Source organism: Zootoca vivipara, chromosome 2 (assembly GCF_963506605.1).
Source record: "Zootoca vivipara chromosome 2, rZooViv1.1, whole genome shotgun sequence".
NCBI lineage: Eukaryota > Metazoa > Chordata > Lepidosauria > Squamata > Lacertidae > Zootoca > Zootoca vivipara.
In genome coordinates, this window is record NC_083277.1 from 8,410,594 (window position 1) to 8,437,958 (window position 27,365).

Sequence of the window (27,365 nt, forward strand, 5' to 3'; positions counted from 1 at the left end):
CTGGAGAGGCAGGAAATGGGGGAGGTGCAACGCGGAAGTGGGAGGGGCTTCCTCCCCTTCTTGCCCTGCCCCCTGTGGGAAAGTAGGAAGTGGCCTCGGTGGGTCGGGTGGCATCTCTGCCAGGGGAGCTTCTGGGCGCGTGGAAGGAGCAGCCTTTGGGGAGGGGGGCAGAAAAAGGCTGCAGGGTTGGGGAGCCCCCTCCCCTCTTTATCACCTCCCTCTCCCCCAGGGCTTGAGAGCGCAAGAGACGCCCTGCTGGATCAGGTCCTGGATGCACGCAGCCCGAGCCTACCTCGCAGGGTTGTAGCGAGGACGGAATGAGGAGGGGGTGAGTCTCGTTGGACGCCTTGGGGGTCCCTGGAGGAAAGGTGAGAGGTACACTAGTGGGCAAAATTGTGGAAACCTTTTGGGGAAAATGTACAGGTGAAACTCGGAAAATTAGAATATCGTCGAAAAGTGCATTTATTTCAGTAACGCAATTTAAAAGTTACAGGTAGGTAGCTGTGTTGGTCTGACGTAGTCGAAACAAAAAATAAAAAAATCCTTCCAGTGGCACCTTAGAGACCAACTAAGTTTGTCATAGGTATGAGCTTTCGTGTGCATGCACACTTCTTCAGATACCAATTTAAAAGGTGAAACCAATATATGAGATAGATGCATGACATGCAAAGCAAGATATGTCAAGCCTTTATTTGTTGTAATTGTAATTATTTGTCGTTAGGCGGGTCAATTATAAATGGAATGTAATTGTTGTTGTTGTTTAGTCATTTAGTCGTGTCCGCCTCTTCGTGACCCCATGGACGATAGCACACCAGGCACTCCTGTCTTGCACTGCCTCCCGCAGTTTGGTCAAACTCATGTTCATAGCTTTGAGAACACTGTCCAACCATCTCGTCCTCTGTCGTCCCCTTCTCCTAGTGCCCTCCATCTTTCCCAACATCAGGGTCTTTTCTAGGGAGTCTTCTCTTCTCATGAGGTGGCCAAAGTATTGGAGCCTCAGCTTCAGGATCTGTCCTCCCAGTGAGCACTCAGGGCTGATTTCCTTCAGAATGGATAGGTTTGATCTTCTTGCAGTCCATGAGACTCTCAAGAGTCTCCTCCAGCACCATAATTCAAAAGCATCAATTCTTCGGCGATCAGAATTGATGGAATGTAATTAATGAAATGTAATAGTGATGCTTATTTTTGTTTATTTTTGTATTATTGTAACCACCTTTTTTTTGGAGTACTACAATAAAATTGTATATCAATGGGAAGATAACTGCAGGTTTCATATCGATTGCTACTGAAATCTTTGTCCAGTGGATTTGCACATATCAATGTGGATTGTGTGGTTTTTTGTTTTACAGTTCAGATAAAGAAAAGGAGCATCTTTTCACCATTCCATTCCAAGAAATGCAGACTTGGGAAAAGGACTCTGGCCCAGACCTCTGTGCCCAGGTGGTAGCCCTAGCTGAGGATTTCCTCCTGAGACGGCAAGAGCCTAACGGAGAGGCACAAAACGTAAGGGTACTTTGGGCGATACCGAGAGACTGTATTATGAATACAGTCTTGTTACAGCAGAGGTCTCAGAGCGGTTTGCAGCATATTTAAAAGCATGAGCATATGAGCAAAAGCTGTATTGTAAACACATGGAATAGAATGATTTCTGCAGAGAAAGTATGTGCTACGGCCCTCCTTGTTTAAAGTAACAGCTTAATATTCAGAATAATAGGCCTCCTCCTTCTTTTCCCTCCACTCCAGGCGCCTGAGCTCTCAGAGAAGAATCTTTTGGATTCCAAGAAGGCACAGGAAGACAAGCAGGCAGAGGTGGTGGAAGAATATGATGGGGAGACTGCCTTATTAGGTAAAGACACCCAAGTGTTGGCGACAAATTATAGCAAATGTAAGGAGTATTTTGCAGTATCTGCTTCAAAATGATCATTTTTTGTTACTCGCTTATTTTAAAAACGTACCTAAGGACAAGATAAATCTGTTATTTCATATGCTACTAGCAGTGACAATGCTATATGGAAAATACTGTCATGTGGGGTGGGGCAGGGATTCCTGCATATTAGAGAATGGCATATTAAGCTTTGGGAAGTGAGCACTTCGAGCAAAATGTGCTGGACTCTGCGGGTTAAATATGGAGGAAAGGTGGTGAAACAAACATGAACACAATTGGTGAAAGTTTAGAGGACCATGGAATAGCAAACATGGGGCAATTAACTAACATGCGTTTACAGTTTTATGAGAAAGTATATGGTTTCACGCAAAAGAATTCTTATATTGATAGTTCTTGGAGGCTCAAATTTTTAATTTGGGAGGTTATTAAATTATCATCACGTACTAATGGGGTTGTTAAACTTATCAAGGATGCAATCTGTTCTTACTGTTGCAAGTTGTACTTGTATCAACAAATGAAAATGGCACGGGGGAAGTTAAAGCAAAAAATAATACAGACTTCTAAGGTCAAATAGTTGCACGTCGGGAGAATATTTTTTTAAAAAAGGCTCTCTTACACACCCACACATACATTGAAAGCCATATAATTCCACTTTAAACAGCCATAGTTTCCCTCAAGGAATCCTGGGAATTGTAGTTTGATAAGGGAGCTGGGAGTTGTTAGGAGACACACACACCCCGTTCCTGTTCACAGAGCTAACAATGTAATCCCTTTTGCTAGGGAACTGCAATAATTACAACTCTGTAAGGGGAATAGGAACCTCTCCTGACAACACTTGGCATCCTTAATATACTACAGTTCCCAGGATTCTCTGGGGGAAGCCATGGCTGTTTAAATTGGTATGTTACTGCTGCAAATGTATTGGGCAGACGGGACCGCACAGTTTCTTTTCTTTTCTGCACAGCGCTAGGCAAGCCCCGGCAACCAGCTGATTGTTGTTGATTGTAAAGCACTTTGTACAGGGTTTTTGGAAGGGTCAGTCGCATTCAGCTCTGCCCCACGCCAGGTGCAAAGCAGGTGGGTGTGATTTGTCCGAAACGGCCATGCATACCAGATGAGTCTCCAAGGCTGGCTTAATGACTAATAATAATAATAATAATAATAATAATAATATTCTCGGTAGTGGGGCCCGCCCTGTGAAACGCCCTCACATCAGATGTCAAGGAAATAAACAACTATCTAACTTTTAGAAGACACCTGAAGGCAACCCTGTTTAGGGACGTTTTTAATGTTTGATGTTTTATTGTTTTTAATATTCTGTTGGGAGCTGCCCAGAATGGCTGGGGAGGCCTGGACAGATGGGCAGGGTATAAGTAATAAATTTAACAACAACAACAACAATATCATTATCATCATCTTTTGTTTGGTCTTGGCCACCTCTTTCTCTCTCTCTCTGATTTGAAGTTTGACTCATCCAACGATTCTCTTTTTGTTCCACAAGTTGACGAGTCCGACAGCGAAAACGAAGAGGGGGTCCTCCCAGCAGAAAGACCCGAGCGCAGAAACCCCACCCGGATATCGTTGGAAGAAGTCATCCTCGGGAAGCTTTTCCCAGTGGAAGAAGGGCCTCCCGGCAACGTGCCCACGACAGACTTTGCCACGGAGAAGCCGTTTGAGTGCTCCGAGTGCGGGAAGCACTTCTCTACCAGCTCCCACCTCATCAACCACAAGCGCGTCCACACAGGGGAGAAGCCCTACAAGTGCTTGAGCTGCGGGAAAAGCTTCACGGAGCGAGGCAACCTCTTGAAGCACCAGAGGACCCACACGGGCGAGAAGCCCTACGGATGTTCCGACTGCGGGAAAGCCTTTGGCATCAGCTCTCAGCTGATCAGCCACAAGCGAGTGCACACGGGGGAGAAGCCCTACGAGTGCTCGGACTGCGGGAAGAGTTTCTGCACGAGCTCGCAGCTCGTGCGCCACAGCCGGGTCCACACGGGCGAGAAGCCATACGAGTGCTCCGCCTGCGGGAAAACCTTCAGCCAGAGGTCATACCTCGTGGGGCACGAGAGGACGCACACGGGCGAGAAGCCCTTCGAGTGCTCGCAGTGCGGGAAGTGGTTCTCGCACCGCTCCGACCGCCTGAGGCACGAGAAGATCCACACGGGCGAGAAGCCCCACAAGTGCGCCGACTGCGGGAAGGGCTTCAACCAGAAGGGCTCCCTTGTCACGCACCAGAGGACCCACACGGGGGAGAAGCCCTTCGAGTGCTCTGAGTGTGGGAAGAGCTTCAACGATCGGGGTTACCTTATCACACACCGGAGAACCCATACAGGGGAGAAGCCCTACGAGTGCCTGGACTGCGGGAAGAGCTTCAGCCGCACGTCCCACCTGACCGTGCATAAAAAGACACATGGGAGGGAGAGGCCGTAGCCGGATCAGGAGGTGGGGGGAAAGAGAAGACAAACGAACACACACATTTGAGTGTCCTTTGGGAAGGGGGCAAAAACCTGCCCCTCTCACAGCAGCCTTTTCCATCTTGGTATCCACAAGATGTTGCTATTTATTTGATTCCGTACCCACTGTTTACCATAAGGTCCGAGGGCAGGTTAGAGCAACTAAAAAATAAAACTCCAAACTCCTATTAGCCACAGCAAGTAGAGACAATGGGCAGGAATGATGGGAGCCGGAGTTCAGCATCTGGGGAGCATCCAGTTGAGGGACACTATGCATACTTTTATAAACCTCAGTATTCATGCCCCTTCTTGGACTTATTTCTTCTCCCTTATACGCATACACAAAGACACCCCATCCGGAATTATCAGGCTCTTCCCCCTGCTCTAAAACATCTTTTGTCACCTAGTGTTTCTTAAACTTGGGTCTCCAGCTGGTCAGGGATAATGGGAGTTGTAGTCAAACAACAGCTGGGGGATCCAAGTTTGAGAAACACTGGACCCCCTAAAAATGGTTGAATTTCTCCCCATTTTGTCTTCTGCCATGGAAACCACCATCACCTTTCTCTCTCACATATATAAACAGAACTTGAAAGATCCACAGCTCGTCATCTGAGCTCTTGGAAATCTGCAATATTCCCCCGTAATCTCAAGTGATAATATAAGCAGCTGTGTCCAGGCAGCTTGTCGTGGAGTCAGCATAATTTGCCAATTTCGCTTCTGCACATTTTCTGTCTTGATCTCGACCGATATTACCTGCCCTGCACAAGGCGGCATGGGCTGTTCTAGAAACAAGGATGTATAATAAAAGTTAGATGTGATGCATGCATGCTTATTGACCGAAGGGTTTGTGTTAAACGTGGGGGCGTATCTCATTAAAGCCCGGATCTGCCCTATACAGTGGTACCTCGTGCTACAGATGCTTCAGGTTACAGACTCCGCTAACCCAGAAATAGTACCGCAGGTTAAGAACTTTGCTTCAGGATGAGAACAGAAATCGCAGTGCGGCGGCAGCGGGAGGCCCTATTAACTAAAGTGGTACCTCAGGTTAAGAACAGTTTCAGGTTAAGAACGGACCTCCAGAACGAATTACTGTAAGTTCTTAACCTGAGGTACCACTGTACATTTAAAGACGTATCTTGATACTTGAAACAGCCATGGCTTCCCTCAAAGGATCCTAAGAAATGCCATTTTGTTAACGGTGCTGAAAGTTGTTGGAAAGCAGGTGGGGAGATCAACATGAAAAAGAGCCTTGGTGAGGGTTGGTGGCAATACATTTCTCCCGACCATCTCCAGCCCCTTGGAAAATCCTAAACTACAAATATTAAAATATGTGCATATATACTCCTGAAAACCGGAAAGGAAATACTCTGACACAGAGGGAGAGAGCTGGTTGAAGTAAGGTGGGAAAATACTGTACTGTGGGAATTCCTACAGGGCTGATTGCTATTTTTCCACTCTTCTATCACATTGTCTAAGGTGGGGCTGGTAGAGTTGGACTTTTTTCATTCCCTCATAGGGAAATTTCATGGGGCTCACATGGCACCAGAGGCAAAAATACAAATTTGTATGCAGAGCAACATACAGATTTAGTTTCTACACCCACCTACCCCTCTGTGCTCCATCTCAACAAGAGAGAGACATTAATCATAAAGTTTAAGGCCATATATTACATCCAGGCAAAAAACCAAAACACCATTCAAGGTCACAGAGCCTGGGGACACTGGGTGTTGGGTGGGTGGGTGGGGAAAGTTCAAAGGGCCGAAGAGAAGAGTCTGGAGGGCTGCTTTTTACTCCCAGGGCCAGAGGTTGAAAAGGCAGGTAGCATACATAAACTCGTAGAAATCTATGGCTCAGGCTGGGCAAGGCAGAACCAAACACAGAAGCTGGAAGATGCAATGCACCCATTTGATTCTAAAGAGTTTTATTCAGAGCTATATTCTTCGGAAAATGCAAGTGAAGACAATGGTTTTTATATAGTGCTGACATGGATAAAAGCCAGATGGGGGTTTCAGCGACCAGAAGGATTAAGAGGGAGGAGATGATCTTGGGAGATATTTCAATAATTTTGAAGCAGTTGCAAGATAACCAACCTCTGAAAAGGCTCGTGAGAACGTTAAAGATACTCTGCTGCAGCGGCATATGGAAAAAGCTTTTTCTTAAAAATAAAAAATAAAAAAACCGGGTTCAGCAAACTGGCTAGCTTCCAGAAACCTGCATGGGAAAGAAAACAAAAGAGCATCATAATGATTTGCTAAAAGAGAGAGAGAGAGAATATACAAACACATCTTTCTAATATCGGCATAAAAATATTTGAAAGGATCCTTTCCACAAGTAATAAAATACCTGCTCCTAAAACAGTTTTAGATTAATGTCCACAGCTATGTGAATGCCACGTTTATTTAAAAAACAAAATGAAACACAGATTTATGCATTTTGGAAATCTAATTTCTAAACTGGCCTCCACAGTCACTTACGGAGCCATTGTTAAAATCGTGTTTATGGAAGACAATCTTACTCAGCTACGAGTGATCGCCAAAGAAGAAGAAGAAGAAATTATCATGTAATGTGGTCTTAACTTGCATAACTTATTCTGTATTTTATATACGGTATATATCTTTGCTTCGGCCACCTCCATACCACACATATAAAGCACCATGATATTATTTTAAATAGCCATGGCTTCCCCCAAAGTATTCTGGGAATTGTAGTTTGTTAAGGGTGCAGAAGTTTGTTAGGAGACTCTTATTCCCCTCAGAGAACTATTATTCTCAGAGTGGTTTGACAATCCCTATTCACAGGGAAATCTGGGAACTGTAGCTCTGTGTAAGGGGAATAGGGATCTAACAACCCTTAGCAAACTACAACTCCCATAATCATTTGTGCCACTGGAGACACAAGTCAGGGACTGCACTGTTGACCTGAGAGCACTGCTTATATACCCGCAGGTCCCACTTACTGAACACACGGCATTCCCTGGAAATCATTCGTTAAGCGAGTGTTTGCATAAGAAGTCCATGATTTCCATTGATTCCTATGAGGATATTTCTAACTGGGGATTTGTACAATCTCTCTCTGTGGTTCCTTTCTGATATGGCTGCAGCCAACCAGCAAAAAAGACAAAAAGAAAAACAAATTTGTCTGATCTCTCCTGCTCCCCGATTTTTCTATCTCCCTCCCTCTCTGCATGCTTTCTGCCCCAAAATGGCTGCCATTGACCAGCAAAGCACAAGGAAGAAAGGAAGTGGGCAAAGTCTGGATATTCAAATATTTGAATCTGCAGGTTTAGGCATTATTATTTACGCTCTGATAAGTGAATTTTCTAAGAGTGAGTGGGTGGATAGCATACCTGTATCTATACTACTTTAACAAAATTTGACAGTACTGCCGGATTGCGTTGATTATAAATACAAAGGAAAAAGTGTAATATATGAACATATAATTACTACAGTGGAACCTCGGTTTACGAACACTTCGGTTTACGAACGCTGCGGACCCATCTGGAACGGATTAATTCACTTTCCATTACTTTGATTGGGAAAGTTCGCTTCAGTTTATGAACGCTTCAGTTTATGAACAGACTTCCGGAACCAATTACACCCATGCTTCGGGTTAAGTACGCTTCAGGTTGAGTACTCTGCGGACCCGTCTGGAACGGATTAATCCACTTTCCATTACTTTCAATGGGAAAGTTCGCTTCAGTTTATGAACGCTTCAGTTTATGAACAGACTTCCGGAACCAATTGTGTTCATAAACCAAGGTACCACTGTATATGAAAGGGAATAAGTTGTCAATTTTATTATGCTGTCAATTCTATGAAGTTGTATTCAGAGCAGACCCATGGAAATGAATGGAGTTACGTTAGTCATGTCCATTGTTTTCAGTCAGTCTACTCTGAATAAGCTGGAGACAACCCTCTGGTGTTCAATGAAGCTATTCGTTTTTACAGCTTTGTCGTTCTTTCCATCTCCTTATTCTTCTTGTTTCTAACAGCATATTCTTTCTGAATACAGTGGTACCTCAGTTTTCGAACGTAATCCATTCCGGAAGACCGTTCGGTTTCCGAAACATTTGAAAACCGAGGTGCCAAGGGCGGTCTGCAGTTTCAATGGAGAAAATGGAAAAAATGCAGCAGAAGCCGTTCAACGTCTGAGGCGTGTTTGAAAACTGAAGCATTTACTTCCAGGTTTTTGGTGTTCGAAAACTGAAACGTTCGGCTTCCGAGACGTTCAAAAACCGAAGTAGCACTGTATGCCGAAACAAATCAGAATGTTTGGGAGGCAAAGGTGCATTAGAAAAGGAGGCCCTACTTCTATACATTTATTCTGCTTAAACAGTATGCTAATAAACATTAATAAACATCTCTCCAGAGTTTATTAATGAAATCAATTGGACAAGGGTGACCAGCAGGTTCCTAAGAGAGAAGGTGGTTTTTAAGATATCTGAGGGATTTCAAGGTAATAAAGCAGCATTTTTTAATGGGGTCTGGGAATTATTACGATTTACTGTGCTTATATCCCATTCTCCTGGTGGGATATTGCAGCTTCTCCACTCTTCCTCACCCCCATTTTATCCTTGCAACATGGAGGATAAACTAAGGAGGAGGAACTGGCCTATCGTCATACAGGAAACTCCATGGACGGACCAGGGATTTGATCCTTGGTCTTCCTGGTCCTCATACAAAACTCCAGGCTCCACAACACGCTGGCTGTTCCTTGTCTTACCCAAGTGCAGCATCCCGACGTTTCCTGCTCTATACAGCGGTGGTCAAAATAATGGCATTGCAATCCAAGCTCATCTGGAACAATCAAAGAGTGTTATGAATAAGAAAGATGTCATCTACACAGCCCAGCCAAGGAAAGGCAGCTTTGGCATATCCAGACTTGGGTGTGGTTTAAGTTTAAGGCTCTCATCTGCATTACCACTTTAAAAGGTAAAGGACCCTGGACCGTTAAGTCCAGCCAAAGACAGCTATTGGGTTGCGGCGCTCATCTCGCTTTTCAGGCCGAGGGAGCCGGCATTTGTCCACAGACAGCTTTCTGGGTCATGTGGCCAACTGCTTCTGGCGCAACAGGAAACTGTGATGGAAGCCAGAGCACACAGAAATGCTGTTTACCTATTTATCTACTTGAGCTGGTGTGCTTTCGAATTGCTAGGTTGGCAGGAGCTGGGACAGAGAAATGTGAGCTCACCCTGTCATGGGGATTCGAACCGCCAACCTTCCGATTGGCAAGCCCAAGAGGCTCAGTGGTTTAGACCACAGTGCCACCCGCGTCCACCACTTTAAGCAGTCATGGCTTCCCCCAAAGGATCCTGGGAACTGAGGTGCTGAGGATTGTTAGGAGACCCTCCGTTCCAATCCCATAACTCCATTTCCCAGGGTGGCTAAACAATCAGTCCTTCTTCCCAGGGAATTCTGGGAATTGTCACTCTTTATCAGAATTCTCCCCAGGCCATGCACTTTCTCCCCAAGCCTCCCTCTTGCTGATCCTGCTTTGTACCCCTCCGAGCATCTCCTTGAACTCTGATAACAGCTCCAGAGAGGAGCTGGCTGCATAAAACTCGCTGGCTGAGCAAAGGTAACACTTCATTGGCTGGCCCCGCCCACTCCTGTCATGTGGCCCCAGCAGATTCCCCGTAAAGGAATGAAAAAGGTCCTTCTCCAATTTCTGTCATAGAGGAAATAACGACGCATTGTAATTAAAAGCTGCTCTCAGCAAAGCAAAATGAGAGCTCTTCCTTACCACGGCAGTGCTAATTTCCTCCACGGTGAGCTCTGTAGATTCAGCAATGAAGCCTGAAATGTACAAAAATAAATTGGTACAGTGTTTTTATTCACGGGGAGTGGGGAGACCATGAAAGGGGCAGGTGGGGGAACAACGAGGAGGATGTTGGCATGTCATGTTCTGAGATGGTTGTTGTTGTTGTTGTCATGTCATGTTCTGAGATGGTTGTTGTTGTTGTTGTTGTTGTTATTATTATTATTATTATTTGAATTTATATACCGCCCCATACCCAGAGGTCTCAGGGCGGTTTGCAGAAAAGGTCAACATAAAAACCACAATATACTGTATAATCAAAATAAAAACAATAACCCAATAACCGCCCCCCCCCAAAAAAAACCAAAGAGCCACATTTTAAAAGGGCATATAGAATGGTTAAAAAGGAGGCTGAGTTATGGGCTGTTCCTTGCTCGGCATGTTGCCAGAGATTATGACAAGACAGAAGTACTGTTTTTGGGAGACAGGGGATGGGCAGGTGGGGGGGACTCCCTATAGTCAGGGCCGGCTCTAGGTAGAGTCCCGGTGGCGCGGTGCGCCAGGGCGCCGGGCCAGTAGGCGGGGCGCTGCGCGGCAAAGCTGCGGGGAAACCATGCTGCACCCTGCGAGGGCGGGGGCACCGGAGCGATCTCCGCCCCTCAGCGCCAGGGCGCCTGACCTGCTCGAGACTGCCCTGTCCCTAGTCCTGAATGGGATAACTGTGCCCCTGAAGGACCAGGTGTGCAGCTTGGGAGTCATTTTGGACTCACAGCTGTCAATGGAGGCGCAGGTCAGTGCTGTATCCAGGGCAGCTGTCTACCAGCTCCATCTGGTACGCAGGGTCTAGAATGCGGCAGCTAGACTGGTGACTGGGAGCAGCCACTGAGACCACCAGTGAAACCAGTAGCTTTCACTGGTTTTGAAAGACCTACATTGGCTCCCAGTACATTTCTGAGCACAATTCAAAGTGTTGGTGCTGACCTTTAAAGCCCTAAACGGCCTCGGCCCAGCATACCTGAAGAAGCGTCTCCACCCCCATCATCCAGCCCGGGCACTGAGGTCCAGCTCCAAGGGCCTTCTGGCAGTTCCCTCACTATGAGAAGTGAGGTTACAAAGAACCAGGCAGAGGGCCTTCTCGGTGGTGGCACCTGCCCTGTGGAACGCCCTCCCATCAGATGCCAAGGAAATAAATAACTACCTGGCTTTTAGAAGACATCTGAAGGCAGCGCTGTTTAGGGAAGTTTTTAATGTTTGATGTTTTGTTGTGTTTTTAATATTCTGTTGGGAGCAGCCCAGAGTGGCTGGGGTATAAATAAAAAAGTTATTAATTATTATTACTACTGCTACTACTACGTTTAATCCAGGGATTCCTGGGGTCGAACCTGGAAAGGAGGTGCTCCATCCAGGGCAATGACCTGCCCTCACAGAACCAAATCACCCCACGCTATCCATGCCGCTTCTCACCTATGTGCATTCTTTCATGTTCGGCAAGCTGGGATCTCCTGCTGAAGCTTTCCGTGCACTCCGAGCACTGATACGGTTTCTTTCCTGTGTGAGCCGCCTTGTGTGTGATCAGGGACTTTTTCCAGCTGAAGCTTTTCCCGCACTCGGTGCACTTGTAGGGCTTCTCTCCCGTGTGGGTCCTCTTGTGCACGAGGAGGGCGACTTTCTGGTTGAAGCTCTTCCCGCAGTCAAAGCAGGTGTACGGCTTCTCTCCCGTGTGGATGATCTCATGACGCGCCAGGTGGTCCTTCTTGTGGAAGCACTTCCCGCACGAGGCACAAGCGTACGGCTTCTCCCCCGTGTGGATCCTCATGTGGTTGATCAGGCCGACTTTCCAGTTGAAGCCCTTCCCGCACTCCGAGCACTGGTAGGGCTTCTCCCCCGTGTGGGTCCTCTTGTGCGTCATTAGGCGGTCTTTCTTGTAGAAGCTTTTCCCGCACTCTGCGCACTCGTACGGCTTCTCCCCCGTGTGAGTTCGCATGTGTGCAATGAAGTTGGCTTTCACACTGTAGCTCTTTCCACACTCGGAGCATTCGTGTGGCTTCTCCCCCGTGTGGGTCCTCTGGTGCGCAAGGAGAGAGGATTTCACATGGAAGCATTTCCCACACTCGGGGCATTCATATGGCTTTTCCCCCGTGTGGATTCTCTTGTGCTGAATGAGGATCCATTTGCCGCTGAAACTTTTGCCACACTCAGAGCACACGTACGGCTTCTCCCCGGTGTGGGTTCTCATGTGTACGCTAAGAGCAGATGACCAGCTGAAGCTTTTGCCACAGATAGCGCAATCGTGTACGTTCTGCTCCCCTGTATGTTTCCTCATGTGCATGATCAGGGACCGTTTCCAATGGAAACTTTGGCCACAGTCAGAGCATATGTGCGATCGCTCCCCGGTGTGGGTTTTCTCATGTCTTAAAAGGTAAGAGGAGCACGAGAACCCTTTCCCACAGTGTGAACACTGATATGGTCTCTCGCCGGTGTGAGTTCGCTTATGCACATCAAGGTACGATTTCAGAATGAAGGATTTCCCGCAATCGGAACATCCATATGGCTTCTCTCCAGTGTGGGTTCTCCGGTGCGTAATAAGGCCCGAAATCTGCTTGAAGCTTTTGTCGCACTCGGAGCACTCGTACGGCTTCTCTCCCGTGTGAGTCCTCTTATGCGTGACGAGGGTTGCGCCATGGTTGAAGCTCTTCCCGCACACGGAGCACATGTACGGCTTCTCTCCGGTGTGGATTCTCCGGTGTGTAATAAGGTAATCTTTGCGGCCAAAGCCCTTTCCGCACTCAGGGCATTCGTAGGATTTCAAGACGGGTCCTACCGAATGGGACTTCTTGTGCCTCCGGAACGATGCTGCATAGCGGAAGCATTTTCCGCACTCGGAGCACTGAAACGGCTTCTCCGCCGTGTGGCTCTGCTTGTGTATGTTGAGGGTGCCTTTCTCGCGGAAGCTCTTCCCGCAATCAGAGCACTGGTACGGCTTCTCTTCGGAATGGGTCCTCATGTGCACATTGAGAGCAGATTTCACGGTGAAGTTCTTCCCACAGTCGGAGCATTCGTAGGGTTTCTCCCCCGTGTGGATTCTCCTGTGCACGGCAAGGTGCGGTTTCCGATTGAAGCTCTTCCCACAGTCTGGGCACTTGTACAGCTTCTCTCCTGTGTGGATTCTCTCATGCAGAATAAGGGACCCTCTGCGATAGAAGCTCTTCCCGCACTCGGAGCACGTATACGGCCTCTCCCCCGTGTGGATCCTCTTGTGCTGGACAACGTACGCTTGTTCCCGAAAGCTCTTCCCGCAGTCTGAGCACTGATATGGTTTCTCTTCCGTGTGGCTTGTCTCGTGGCTGAGAAGCTCGGGGCGGGAAGAGAAACCCTGGCCGCACTGGGAGCAACTGTATGGTTTCTCTCCAGCATGACCCCTCTGGTGTATAACCAGCTGAGACCGTTTATGGAAACTTTCCTCGCAGGAGAGGCATTTATATGGATTCTCTTTCGCTGCAATCTCCTTCAGATTCTCTGTGTGCTGCAGGATTCCAGGTGCCCCTTCAACCTTAAGACCCTGGGGAGATTTCCCGCTGACTGTCCCCAAAGTTTCTCCTCCTCCTCCTCGCTCAGCTGTTTCCAGCTGACTCTCCTCTTCATTCCCTGGCACTTGATCATTGCCTGCTAGAACAAAATGAGAGAGAAAGAGAGAGAGAGAGGAGTGTCACAAATGGGTCCTGCAATAAAACATTACAGTGTGGAGTGTTCCTCTGGTCGGCCAGCCATACCCCTTCCTATGAGACTCCATTCCATTGCCTCTCCCATCTTATTTTCTGGGTCCCCCGGTCCCCCACTGTCAGCATGTGACATCGTCATTGGGCTTTTTGGAAGGGTGGATTCTACCGTAGGAATTTTTTGTATTTCTGAAAGCCTTGAGGTTTCACCAAGCCCACTGATAGCTTCTTCTTGTGTGCATGCACGTGCGTGTAATGTGTTGTACCACTTGGATAATGCAAGCTAGTTCAGACTGAAGACTCATCTCACCCATCAGCCTATTCTCACACGGCGGCTGGTCTTTGGGGAACCCACAAGAAAGTAAGAGAATCTGTACCTTTTTTGTTTTTTTAGAATACCCTTCCCTCTCCTGTACATGAGAGGAAGCCCATCTTAAAAGAGACATTCTTCCTCCTCGCACAAGGGGAAATGCCTCTAACACACATATATGCTTCAGCTAAAAAGGATGCATTTGACTTCAAAATCAGATTGTTTCTACTCACAAACAAATTTAAAGTCAAATTGATTAAATTATGATACAAGCAATAGTATGTTTATGTCACTTGTTTTAAATATTTAGATGCTGCCCTAGAGTGAAATTGTGTTCCAGAGCAGTTTACACAATTAAAATGTGGGGAGTGCAATAAAAACCACATAATAAATTGAAAAGCAAAGCAAAACCAGCAGATGAAACAGTTGGCAAGCCAGTATGGTGTGGCAGTATGGGAAGACCAGGGTTCAAATCCCTACTCAGTCATAAAGATCATTGGGTGACCTTGGGCCAGCCACTGCTTCTCAGCCTAACCCACCTCAAAGGGTTGTTGTGGGGGATCAAATGAGCAGGGAGAGAACCACATATGCCTTAGAGGAAAAGGTGCTTAAGGGGACTGAATACAGGCTAGGTCCCGTTTGATGTTTTTATTATGTTTTTATATATGCTGTAAGCTGCCCAGAGTGGCTGGGGAAACCTAGCCAAATGAGCAGGGTATAAATAAAACAACAGCAGCAACAACAACCATATAGTGGTACCTTGGTTGTCAAACTTCATTGGTTCTGGGAGTCCGTTCGACTCCTGAAATGGTTTGAAACAAAGGCGTCGGACGTTCAGCTTCCGAAAAACGTTCACAAACCGGAACATTCACTTTCAGGTTTGCAGCATTTGGGAGCCAAGGTGTTCAAGTACCAAGGTACCACTGTAGTAGTAGTAGTAGTAGTAGTAATAATAATAATAATTCTAGACGTATTGCAACCCTAACAGAACAACTGCTAAAGTGAATACGGTAGCTACTCAAGAAAATGATAAACAACTACATAGGCCTATCGAGACACCTGAAAGTCAAAGGCAAGTATCCTATTGATATATTGCAGTTATTTTGATTGCTATATTTCTGTAACTCATCTCAGAACATTTGATGACAAGCAGGGTATAAATACAAATTAAAATTTTTATTGTTCTAAAGAGATGGAGATATATATATGTACACAGCCCTCCAGATGTTGCTGAACTTTCAGCTTCCATCAGGTTAGAAGTGAGGAAATAAAATGTAATGTGCTCCAGTTCCAGAAAGGGGGGGGGGGGAAGAGACCACATAATTGAAGTGGCAGATGTTAAAAAACAAGAGGGTTGGGGTGCAGAACTCAAAGGCGACTAGATGATGATAAAAAAAGCTGTGAGCCCAGGTGCTCTAAGGCAGTGGTCCTCAACTTTGGGCCTCCAGATGTTTTGAGACTACAGTTCCCATCATCCCTGACCACTGGTCCTGCTAGCTAGGGATCATGGGAGTTGTAGGCCAAAAATATCTGGAGGCCCAAGGTTGAGGACCACTGCTCTAAGGCACTTGTTCTGTGGCTCATCCAAGCCTGTACAGCTGTTGAACTGTGTGTGTGTTTGTGCGTCTGTCCTGGAGGTTCTGAGTTCCAAAATAGAAGGAAGAGTCGTCTGTGAGAAGATGAAGCCTATCTGGCAGAAAGCCTCTGCTTACAGCCTCTTCTTCTTCTTCAACAACCTCTTCTTTGTTCTGGGGGCCGTGCTCATGGGCTCCGGAATATGGCTCTTGTTTGACAAGAGAAACCTCATCACCATCCTGCAGATCTCGACGTCCACCATGAACATCATGCCTTACACCCTGATTGGCGTCGGGGCCGCCACCATGGTGATGGGGGTCCTGGGCTGCGTCGGGGCCTTCAGTGGGACCCGCTGTTTCTTGGGGCTGTTCTTCGTCAGCCTGCTGCTGCTCCTGGTGGCCCAGGCCACCACCTGCCTGTTCATCTATCGCCGTGTGAAGGCCATCGAGGAAGAAACGCCCCCCTCTGTCCTCCAGCTCATTCAGTACTACGACCTGAGGCACGAAACCAACAGGTCCGCCATGCTTGCCTGGGACTACTTCCAATCCAAGATGTCTTGCTGCGGATGGATCGGGCCGGAAAACTGGAAGCTGAACCTCTTCCTCCAGCAAAAAAATTACACACACTACCCTTGCTCTTGCGGCCTCAACGCCAGCAGCTCAGAGACAGCGATAGGCTTCTGCCCTCTGGCCGCTCCTTCCAACGCCTTTGACAGCTGGCCGGTGAGAAAGAAGGGCTGTGTGATCTCCGCCCGTAACTGGTTTCGCGAGAACAACGACGTCATCATCGGGGTCTGCGCAGCCGTCTCCCTCCCCGAGGTGTTGGGAATGGTGCTGTCTGTTTGCCTCTGCAAGAGCAAAGCACTCTGAGGAGGATTAAACGGAAGTGGCCAAGTGGCAAAGGCTACTTTTGATGCTGACACAGGCTCCGGCAAATCTCTTCCTTATTTTTAGTCCACTTCTGGGCCTGTTTTGACAAGCCTCTGAATGAGCCTCCTCTGCAGCTCTCTGTTACCATGGCTATGTGTAAATAAACCTTGTGCCCTACCCAGTTTGGGGTAATTTGGGGGACTTTTGGCCACTGCTGTTGGGAGTGCTATCTCTCTCCCTTTCGCTGTCAAACAAGAGAATCCCTACACTAATTCGCCTCCCTTGCTTTCACTTCCTCAGATCTACTGAACTGTGCCTTGAACCTGTTTACCGCAAATGTTTGCAATATTTCAATACTTCGCTAAAATTAAAAAAAAGATTTAAAAAGTAAAATACTTATTTTTGCTTAGTGCTCAGTCTTTCGGATAACAATCAGGCTAATGCTAGGCACAGACACAAGCATACAATTTCACCTGTGGCCCTTTGCAGATAGGGTGTACACAGATTGGGAAATTTGATTTTAATTTCGGATCTTTGCTGCATCGTTTGACCTCTTCGCAGACGGGGGGGGGGGGGATGCCCCCTGCAACTTGTTCATAAAAGGGGAACCAATCAGTTCATGGAGGATAGGACTATCAATGGCTACAAGCCACGATGGCTCTGGTCTGCTTGACAGTCAGAGGCAGCAACACATCTGAATACCAGCTGCTGGAAACCACACGAGTGGGGAGTGCTCTTGTGTTCGAATCCTGATTGTTGATTTCCCACAGGCACCTGGTTGGCCGCTGTGAGAACAGGATGCTGGACTAGATGGGCCACTGGCCGGATCCAGCAGGCTCTTCTCATGTTCAAAGCAAGGGGTATATCACTGAGGCACTGCCCCATTCCCACTTTCAATTTTTGAAAGAACCTTTTTAGTATTTGCAGAACCTAAGGCGCAAGACAAAACGGAGAGGCAGCAATCTTTTCATTTTGTTTGTGGGTAACCAGCTTCCTCCTCTCATTCCCCCGCTGTCCCTGGAAAAAATCCCTGTGGCCCCCCACGTTTCACTTCCTGGATTAATGTGGGCTTGTAGGCCTTTCAGAAACAGTGTATTATGATTGAATTAGGGTTTCCCTTTTCCTCTGAGCCTGTAGAGATTTCCTCCAAAGACGAAAATGGAAGAAGGCAGAAGGCATTAGGCATTTCTGAACTAGCCCAAAGGAGAAAGGGCTCCAGGGTCTACAATTCCACCCTTCTCAGGTGTTAAGATTAGCAAAGGGGGTCAGTTCTCTCGCTAGAGCCACCATCGTCAGAAGCTCATGGTGCATGCGAGCGTGGCCTGAGGCAGGGCCTTCTCTGTGGCAGCTCCTAAGCTGCGGAACCCCTCCTTGCCAAAGTGCATTTGGCGCCTTCATTATACAGCTTTTATTGTATGCTCATGTTGAGGGTTAAAGTTTTATGTATGTGGAGAACCTGAAGGTGGAACATGCTGAAAGAATTTTAGCTGGTCAGCACTTCTCATTCCTGCTAAGAAGCAGGCAGATGATGTTTTGGCTCATCTCCTTTCAAGGTCACTGGGAACATATCTCAACTACCTAGTGAACAGCTTCATTTGACTTTTGATTCTCTCCCTGTCTGGATCTTACTGTCTCACTCTCTGTGTAGTCTTGTGTGGTGCTGGTTTTTATATGCTGAACTGATTTTTGCTCAAGATGTACAGTAGTACCTTGGTTGTCAAACTTGATCCGTTCCGCGTGTCTGTTCGACTCCCAAAACCATTCGAAAATCGAGGCACGGCTTCCGATTGGCTGCAGGAGCTTCCTGCACTCAATTGGAAGCAGTGTTGGACGTTTGGCTTCCGAAAACGTTCACAAATCGGAACACTCATTTCAGGTTTGCGGTGTTTGGGAGCAGATTTGTTTGGTAGCCAAGGCGTTCAAGTACCAAGGTACCACTGTAATAATAATAATTTATTATTATTGACATATTGCAACACTAACCGAACAACTGCTAAAGTGAATAGCTACTCAAGAAAATTATAAACAACTACATAGGCCTATTGAGACACCTGAAAGTCAAAGGCAAGTATTCTATTGATATATTGCAGTTATTTTGATTGCTATATTTCTGTAACTCATCTCAGAACATTTGATGACAAGCAGGGTATAAATACAAATTAAAATTATATTTTTATTGTTCTAAAGAGATGGATATTATGATGTTGCTGAACTTTCAGATTCCATCAGTGGCCATCAGGTTAGAAGTGAGGAAAAAGGAATGTGCTCCACTTCCAGAAAGGGGGGGAGGGGGAAAGACCACATAATTGAAGCGGCAGATGTTAAAAAACAAGAGGGGTTGGGGTGCGCAACTCAAAGGCGACTAAAGGAAAAGGGACCTCTGACCATTAGGTCCAGTCATGACCGACTCTGACGTTGCGGCACTCATCTCGCGTTACTGGCCGAGGGAGCCGGCGTACAGCTTCCAGGTCATGTGGCCAGCATGACAAAGCCACTTCTGGTGAACCAGAGCAGCACACGGAAACGCCGTTTACCTTCCCGCAGGAATGGTACCTATTTATCTACTTGCACTTTGACGTGCTTTTGAGCTGCTAAGTGGACAGGAGCTGGGACAGAGCAACGGGAGCTCACCCCGTTGCGGGGATTCGAACCGCCAACTTAGGCTCTGTGGTTTAACCCACAGTGCCACCCGCGTCCCCAAAGGCGACTAGATGATAATAAAAAAGGGTTCTTGTTCTGTGGGTCATCCAAGCCTGTACAGCTGTTGAACTGTCTGTCCTGGAGGTTCTGAATTCCGAAACAGAAAGAAGATGCGTCTGTGAGAAGATGAAGCCCATCTGGCAGAAAGCCATTGCTTCCAGCCTCTTCTTCTTCAACCTCTTCTTCTTTGTTCTGGGGGCCCTGATCATGGGCTCCGGAATATGGCTCTTGTTTTACACGGAAAATCTCATCACCATCCTGCAGATCTCGACGTCCACCATGAACATCCTGCCTTACACCCTGATCGGCATTGGGGCTGTCACCACGGTGATGGGGTTCCTGGGCTGTGTCGGGGCCTGCAGAGGGATCCGCTGTTTCTTGGGGCTGTACATCGTTGGCCTGCTGCTGCTCCTGGTGGCCCAGGCCACCATCGGCCTGTTCATCTATCGCCGTGCGAAGGCCATCGAGGAAGAAATGCCCCCCTTTGTCCACCACCTCATCCAGAACTACGACCTGAGGCACGAAACCAACAGGTCCGCCATGCTTGCCTGGGACTACTTCCAATCCAAGATGTCTTGCTGCGGATGGATCGGGCCGGAAAACTGGAAGCTGAACCTCTTCCTCCAGCAAAAAAATTACACACACTACCCTTGCTCTTGCGGTGTCAACGCCACCAGCTTGGAGACAGCGATAGGCTTCTGCCCTCTGGCCGCTCCTTCAGACACCTTTGACAGCTGGCCGGTGAGAAAGAAGGGCTGCGTGACCTCCGCCCGTAACTGGTTTCACAAGAACAACAACGTCATCATCGGGGTCTGTGCAGCCGTCTCTCTCCCCGAGGTGTTAGGAATAGTGCTGTCTATTTGCTTCTGCAGGAGCAAAGCACTCTGAGGAGGATTCACCGGAAGTGGCCAAGAGGCAAAGGCTACTTTTGATGCTGACACAGGCTCCGGCAAATCTCTTCCTTATTTTTAGTCCACTTCTGGGCCTGTCTTGACAAGCCTCTGAATGAACCTCCTCTGCAGCTCTCTGTCACCATGGCTATGTGTAAATAAACCTTGTGCCCTACCCAATTTGGGGTAATTTGGGGGACTTTTGGCCACTGCTGTTGGGAATGCTCTCTCTCTCCCTTTCACTGTCAAACAAGAGAACTCCTACTCTAATTTGCCTCCCTTGCCTTCACTTCCTCAGATCTACTGAACGGTACCTTGGACCTGTTTGCTGCAAATGTTTGCAATATTCCACTACTTCACTAAAAAAAAGATTAAAAAAGTAAAATACTTATTTTTGCTTAGTGCTCAGTCTTTCGTACACCAATCAGACTAATGCTAGGCACAGATGCAAGCGTACAATTTCACCTATTGCCCTTTGCAGTTCGAGTACCAAGGTACCACTGTACCTTATCGAGGCTTTGACTAAGAACCACAAAAATCTATGCCCCGGTAAACTATTACTAAATGACTCATCTGCGCCCAGTTTTTTTTTTGGGGGGGGGGGGGGTAAATGTATCCTGCTGCAAGAGGACTGCTAGGTAAAGGTAAAGGGCCCCCTGACCATTAGGTCCAGTTGCGGCCGACTCTGGGGTTGCGGAGCTCATCTCGCTTTATTGGCCGAGGTACAGCTTCCGGGTCATGTGGCCAGCATGACTAAGCCGCTTTTGGCGAACCAGAGCAGCACACGGAAACACCATTTACCTTCCCGCTGGAGTGGTACCTATTTATCTACTTGCACTCTGACGTGCTTTCGAACTGCTAGGTTGGCAGGAGCTGGGACCGAGCAATGGGAGCTCACCCCGTTGCGGGGATTCGAACTGCCAACCTTCTGATCAGCAAGCCCTAGGCTCTGTGGTTTAACCCACAGCGCCACCCGCGTCCCTATAAGTGGCCTGCTAGTCTGCCTATTAATCATTGAAAGTGGGAGGTGCTCCTGGGACTTTGGGGCTCAAATCTCGATAGGTTAAGGTGTCGGGCCTTTGTCACCTGAGGTCAATATTTCCCTTATTACTGCAGTTGCATTGTTAACATTGCATTTTACATGGTTGTGACTTACCCTGGGACCTCGGGATGAAGAGCGGGGTAGCAAAAATAGCTACCGGAAAGTGAATAGAAATAAGAGACTACCTGCCAGTCTCTTCTTCCCCTTCTCAGGTGCCTCAGATCCCTGTTGCCTCTTTGTTCTTCCCAGACCCCTGGAGTTCTCCTCAATCTCTGTGCCCTCGCTTTCTTCACATGGTGCCCCACACAGCTCCCCTTCTTCGTCACTCTGCCACCCATCGCTCACTGACACAACTATAAGGATGAGAAAGAGACAGGGAAAAATGGACCCTGAAAACTGCTGTGGAGAAATGGGGGTGTAAGGGATGCAGCCAAATACACACCATTTCTGAGTAACGTTGAAGTTGATTTGTGATATTCATTACAACAATGGAGGTCCTAAACAACTGGATGAGAGGAGATCAATTGGTCAAAGGAATAACTTTGGGAAATAAATCCTTTAAACTTAAGGCCTTCACCGATGACCTATTAATAATCAAAAAACCCAAAGAGAGTCTATTGAGAGTAATGGATTTGATTAATTTTTTTGGAGAAGTTGCGGGTTTTAAGTTGAACATTACCAAAACAAAACTACTGGTCAAAAATATATCTATACAGGAAAAAGAAGAGTTAGAAGAAGTATCAGGTCTGAAGATATGTAACAAAGCAAAATATTTAGGTATATGGATTACCCCAAAAAACATAAACCTATTCCAAGACAATTATGTAAAAATATGGGCAGAGATAAAAAGATATTTTGAAATCTGGAGTAGGCTGAAATTATCAATCTTAGGGAAGATATCTATCACAAAGGTGAATGTGCTCCCCAGGCTGACCTTTTTGTTTCAAATGATTCCAATATTGGGTGGAGCAGGCTGCCTCCAAAATTGACAGAAAGACATCTCTAAATTTGTATGGCAGGGGAAGAGACCTAGAGTTAAACATCAGATTCTAATTAATGTAAAAGACAGAGGAGGCTTCTCGTTGCCCGATCTTAAATTGTATTATGAAATTGTATTACCCTGCTTCGCTTGGTTGAAAGAATGGCGTTTATTGCAAGATTCGGAACTATTTGACCTGGAGGGGTTTGATAACAGGTGGGGTTGGCAAGTGTATATGGCCTATGGGAAAGCTAAAATTCCTAGAGGCTTCACAAACCATATTACAGTGGTGCCTTGCTAGACGAATTTAATTCGTTCCACGGGTCTTTTCTTATAACGAAAAAATTCGTCTAGCGAATCCCATAGAAATGCATTGATTTTTTTTTATTTTTTTTTTGCCCATAGGAACGCATTAATTGAATTTCAATGCATTCCTATGGGAAACTGCGATTCGCTAGACGAAAACGAATTCGTCTAGCGAGGCAACCTCCGCTAGAAAAAACCTTTCGTTATGCGAAAATTTCATTAAGCAGGGCATTCGTTAAGCGAGGCACCACTGTATTAGGAAATCTCTGTTTGCTGTGTGAGAGAAACACAGAAATCTGTTAGAACCTAACATTCCCCAATGGATCTCCCCAATAGAGGCATGTGCAGTCAAGAGGAAAAATACCCAAGGAACATGGCCATCATACAAATTACTCCTAGAAGAAGAGGACAATCAATTTAAACTAAAAGGCTTTGAGGAAATAAGGGAGTATGTGACACACTGGTTTCAGTACCATCAACTGCATGAGACATTTAAAATGGATAAACAAAAACGCTTTGCCACAGGGATCTCTAGATTCGAATCTGATGTAGTAAATTCTGTATCTAAAACACTCTCCAAAGCATACAGACTCCTCCTTGACTGGGAAGTCAAGGAGGAGAAGGTCATTGCTGCAATGATTAAGGGGGCACAAGATTTGGGTACACAATAACTATGAAACAGTGGGCGAATTTGTGGAAATCGGACTGGAAATTTACAGCTTGTTATTCGTTAAGAGAGAACTTCCTCAAAATGCAACATCAATGGTATATAACCCCTTGGAAGCTCTCTAAGATGTATAAAAGTGTACCAAGTAATTTTTGGAGGTGTAAAGAAAAAAAGGAAATTTATATCACATACGGTAGCAATGCAAAGAAATCAAAAGGTTCTGGAAGGAGATCCATTCTGAACTGGAAAAAATGTTAAAAATATATTTTAATATGAAACCAGAAGCCTACCTACAGGGAATTATAGATTTGACTATCCCTACAAAGGTAAAGGCAATTTTTCTTTATGCTACGGTCGCGGCAATAATACTTATTGCGACAAACTGGAAAAGTGATAAAATCCCGTCCAGACTAGATTGGATTCAGAAAATGACTGAATATGCGGAACTGGATAATCTATCAGAAAGAATAAAGAATAAGTCAAAGGATGCATTTCTATCAAAATGGGAAGTCTTTAAAATATATTTGAAATATAGTAACAGCAGTTTAAAGTCTGTAACAGCATTCAAATAACTTCAGTAAAAATCAAAAGTTAGATGGAAAACTTAGGACAAAACACAAATTATGAAAACCAAAACATGTTTTGATATGGCACTAAAAAAGGATGAGGTGCAGATGTAAGGAGTAGATGGGAAGTCAGGTACTCAGAATAAATAATATTCTTATGTGAAATTAAGCTAAACAATATGAATGTATTGTTGTGGTGGTGGTGTTATTTGTCTGTTTGTTAGTTAGTCTGTTTGTGGGTTCATTTAATTGATAGGGGGTGATGGATTTTTATTGTTGTATATTTTCTTTTTTGTGATGTATAACAGCGGAAAATAAATAAATAAACAATTTTTAAAAAAGAAAGATTGTGATTGTAAGAGGCTCTGGAATGGGTATCTGCTCAGAAAATCAACCTATATTTAAAATAAACCTAATAAATAAGCAAAGGTCTGACCTGATTTAATCTGATTTAGTCAGGTTAAATAACATAAACAAGGAATATTTGGTGTTATGTTGGAGGGAATGCTAGAAAACCGGGAATTATGTTCACATGTGGTAGGAGTGTAAATAAGTACAATTTTTCTGCCAGTGTTTAAGGAGATAGCACAAATTATGATAGCTAGGAAGTGGAAGGGGCAAGCAGAATATAAAATGGAAGAATGGCATAAAGAGGTGTGGGATATAGCTATTAACGATAAATTAACATGTGCCATTAAGGTAAGACGGGGAATATGCAGGAGAAATGATTTTGAGGAGATATGGAGAGTGTTTGTAGAATTTGTACTTTTAAAATTGAAAGGGGTCAAGCCATCACAGGAGGTGCTGAAATTTTGGGAGGTTGGATAGTTACAATGGAATGGTTGTGGTAACGGGGTGCACATTTTTATTCTTATTTATTTATGATTACTGTATTACTTTGTCAAAATAAAATAAAATAATGGTGCACCTCTGAGAATTCCTCTCTTGTTTACTCCCTTCTTTCCTTCCATGAGGTAAAATACGAGTGCTGGTTTTACATTCTTAATCCCTTCGAAACCCTGGCAGGCTTAGGCCTAGAGACAAGGCCCGGATCTAAGCGCCGCTACCTTTACTCAGGGCAGCATGGCAAATAGTGGCTCCAGATCCATTCCCGACAGAGATTGCTTCTATTAAACGAACGCCATATTTAATGAGTACCTACTTTCAGCAGCCTCAGTCACGGAGGAAACTTCCTCCTGAGATACCACTTCTTCAGATGCAGGGACTTCATCTTGAAGAATCTCTGCCTGGTTGTTGTCACTTGCAGGCACATCTTCTGGAGGATCAAGAGAGAGAGAGATGGGGGGAAATGAATTCTAAGGAAGAAGGAAAAAACTCTCTCAAGAAATCACCTAAGAAACCAATGGCCAAAGGGTGCCATATGTGGTTTGCTTCAGGGCTCCCCCCCCCCCCCAGCCGGAACTTTCTAGAACTCAGTTCTGGCACCTCTCAGGTGGCTGCCATTGCCGTTACAGTGGAACCTCGGTTTTCGAACATAATCCGTTCCGGAAGACCGTTCGATTTCCAAAACGTTCAAAAACCGAGGATCAATGGGCAGTCGGCAAAATCCACTGGAAAAATGGAAAAACACGCTGGCGGAAGCCGTTTGACTTCTGAGGCGCGTTCAAAAACGGAAGCAATTCCTTCCGGGTTTTCGGTGTTCAGGTTTTGAATCATTCAGCTTCCGAGACGCTTGAAAAGTGAGGTTCCACTGTATATTAGAACAAGGGAAGTGTTCGTGGTGACTAGTTCCGGCACCTGTTTTTCTAGAAAAATAGCACTGGTTTGCTTCCATAGGTGGCTATGGTGTCCTAAAAACACTTCCATTTTAGATTCTGTCTACACTGTTTTAGTTAGGAGCCCACTGGCACATCTAGTTTAGAACTGTCCACACTGACTGGCAGCAGCTGCCCAGAATTACAGACTGCGGTCTCTCCCAGCCATTCCTGGAAGACACCATTGGGGAGGTTGAACCTGGGATTTTCTGCAGGCTCTACCACTGTGCTATGGTCACTCCCTTTATTATTATTATTATTATTATTATTATTATTATCATCATTATTATTATTAATTTAATTATACCCCGCCCATCTGGCTGGGTTTCCCCAGCCACTCTGGGCAGCTTTCAAGAGAATATTAAAATACAATAATCATTAAACGTTAAAAGCTTCCCTAAACAAATGTCTTCTAAATGTCTTCTAAAACTCTGGTAGTTGTTTTTCTCTTTGACATCTGGTGGGAGGGCGTTCCACAGGGCGGGTGCCACTACCAAGAAGGCCCTCGGCACTGGACCTCAGTGTCCGGGCATAAGGATGGGGGTGGAGATGCTCCTTCAGGTATACTGGACCAAGATAAAGTACAGTTTAAGTATACAATTGGTTCTGGAAGTCTGTACTTAACCTGAAGCATACTTAACCTGAAGCAAACTTCCCCATTGAAAGTAATGGAAAGTGGATTAATCTGTTCCAGACGGGTCCGCGGAGTACTCAACCTGAAGCGTATTTAACCCGAAGTATGAGTGTAATTGGTTCTAGAAGTCTGTACTTAACCTGAAGTGAACTTTCCCACTGAAAGTAATGGAAAGTGGATTAATCCGTTCCAGACGGGTCCACGGAGTACGTAAACTGAAAGTACTCAAACCGAAGCGTACTTAAACCGAGGTATGACTGTAATAACCCAGTCCTCCTACTTCTAAACAAACAGAGAATCCTTTTTGTGACAGGCTGGGGATAAGAACTGCCCCCCCCCACACACAAATAGAGTCTTGTAACAGCAGCCCTCAGAATGTGAGGCAGGAAACCGAGGAAGAGAAGAGGAGACGAGAGAAAAGACATGTCATAGGAACAGGAGTGGGGAACCTTTGGCCCTGAAGGTGCTGCTGAACTACAACTCCCATCAGCCTTTGCAAGCGATGTCATTGTATGATGGGAGTCCAGCAACACCTGGAAGGCTGGATCTTCCCCTTCACCTGCCACAAGGGAAGCACAAATAATTGTTACCCAGCAAAGCAGAACTTCCATCTCCCTTCCTGGTGGGCCTCCTGACCCGCAGCGAACGACGCACCTCCGAGGGAGCTTTCTCGGACTCAGGGAGATTGGCCGCCATCTCGGCCAGCGGCCTCCGCACCTAAAAACAAGAAAATGGGTGAGGGAGAGAACACAGCCACGAAAGGGATAGGCTCTGTTCCTTCAGGTCTGTGCGGCACTACGTCTGCTGGCGAGGCAGCTGCCATCAATGAGGCAGGGTTAAGAAAAGCCTGGCTGGCTGTTGGATCAGGCCGAGGGCCCACCGAGCCCAGCATCCTGTTCCCACTGTGGCCAGCCAGTTGCTGCAAAGGGAAGCCTGCAGAAAGGACCCAAAGCACAGCACTCTGCCCACCTACGATTCCAAAGCACTGTGAGGCAAGCTGCTTGCTAGCCTTACCTTCCATGAATTTGCCTAATCCTCTTTTAAAGCCATCCGAGTTGTTGGTCATCACTGCCCTCCTGTGGGAGGGAGTTCCACAGGGTAACTGTGCTGTGTGAAGAAGGACTTTATCCACAACCTACCAACCTTCAGCTTCGTTGTGAATTCCGTAGCTAACTGTTGCCTTCACACAACAGTTAGCTACGGAATTCACATTTGGAGACATTTCGCCAACTTAAACAGCT

The 27,365-nt window shown here is 46.2% G+C and overlaps 2 protein-coding genes across 8 annotated transcripts in view; one reads left to right on the top strand and one right to left on the bottom strand.

The window, feature by feature from the left end:
- Positions 1-79: 79 nt before the first annotated feature.
- LOC118081321 (zinc finger and SCAN domain-containing protein 2) lies at positions 80-6,468 on the top strand. Of its 2 annotated transcripts, none has more exons than XM_035107790.2 (4): positions 80-368; positions 1,350-1,503; positions 1,744-1,846; positions 3,387-6,468. In XM_035107790.2, the coding sequence occupies exons 2-4, from the start codon at positions 1,396-1,398 to the stop codon at positions 4,313-4,315; spliced, it is 1,140 nt and encodes a 379-aa protein (XP_034963681.1). In that variant the 5' UTR covers positions 80-368; positions 1,350-1,395; the 3' UTR covers positions 4,316-6,468. The 2 variants fall into 2 exon arrangements, with proteins under 2 accessions (XP_034963681.1, XP_034963680.1); XM_035107789.2 differs by having other exon boundaries at positions 80-328.
- LOC118081122 (zinc finger protein 585A) overlaps positions 6,243-27,365 on the bottom strand; it is a 31,444-nt gene continuing 10,321 nt past the window's right edge. For 2 of the 6 annotated variants that reach the window (XM_060270079.1, XM_035107321.2), the window contains exons 6-12: positions 26,715-26,841; positions 24,878-24,991; positions 21,383-21,550; positions 11,560-13,761; positions 10,081-10,133; positions 9,061-9,134; positions 6,243-6,549 (exon numbers count right to left, since the gene is read on the bottom strand). In XM_060270079.1, coding sequence (XP_060126062.1) covers positions 9,090-9,134; positions 10,081-10,133; positions 11,560-13,761; positions 21,383-21,550; positions 24,878-24,991; positions 26,715-26,841 — 2,709 coding nt within the window. In that variant the 3' untranslated portion in view covers positions 6,243-6,549; positions 9,061-9,089. The remainder of the gene's footprint in view (positions 6,550-9,060; positions 9,135-10,080; positions 10,134-11,559; positions 13,762-21,382; positions 21,551-24,877; positions 24,992-26,714; positions 26,842-27,365) is intronic. The other 4 variants (XM_035107323.2, XM_035107322.2, XM_035107325.2 and 1 more) reach the window with 4 other exon arrangements.

What these genes read in the sequence shown, in the direction of transcription:
- LOC118081321 (XM_035107789.2), top strand. An exon ending in CTAACGGAGAGGCACAAAAC is followed by an intron (nt 1,504 to 1,743) that starts GTAAGGGTACTT and finishes CCTCCACTCCAG; the next exon opens with GCGCCTGAGCTCTCAGAGAA. An exon ending in TGGGGAGACTGCCTTATTAG is followed by an intron (nt 1,847 to 3,386) that starts GTAAAGACACCC and finishes TTGTTCCACAAG; the next exon opens with TTGACGAGTCCGACAGCGAA.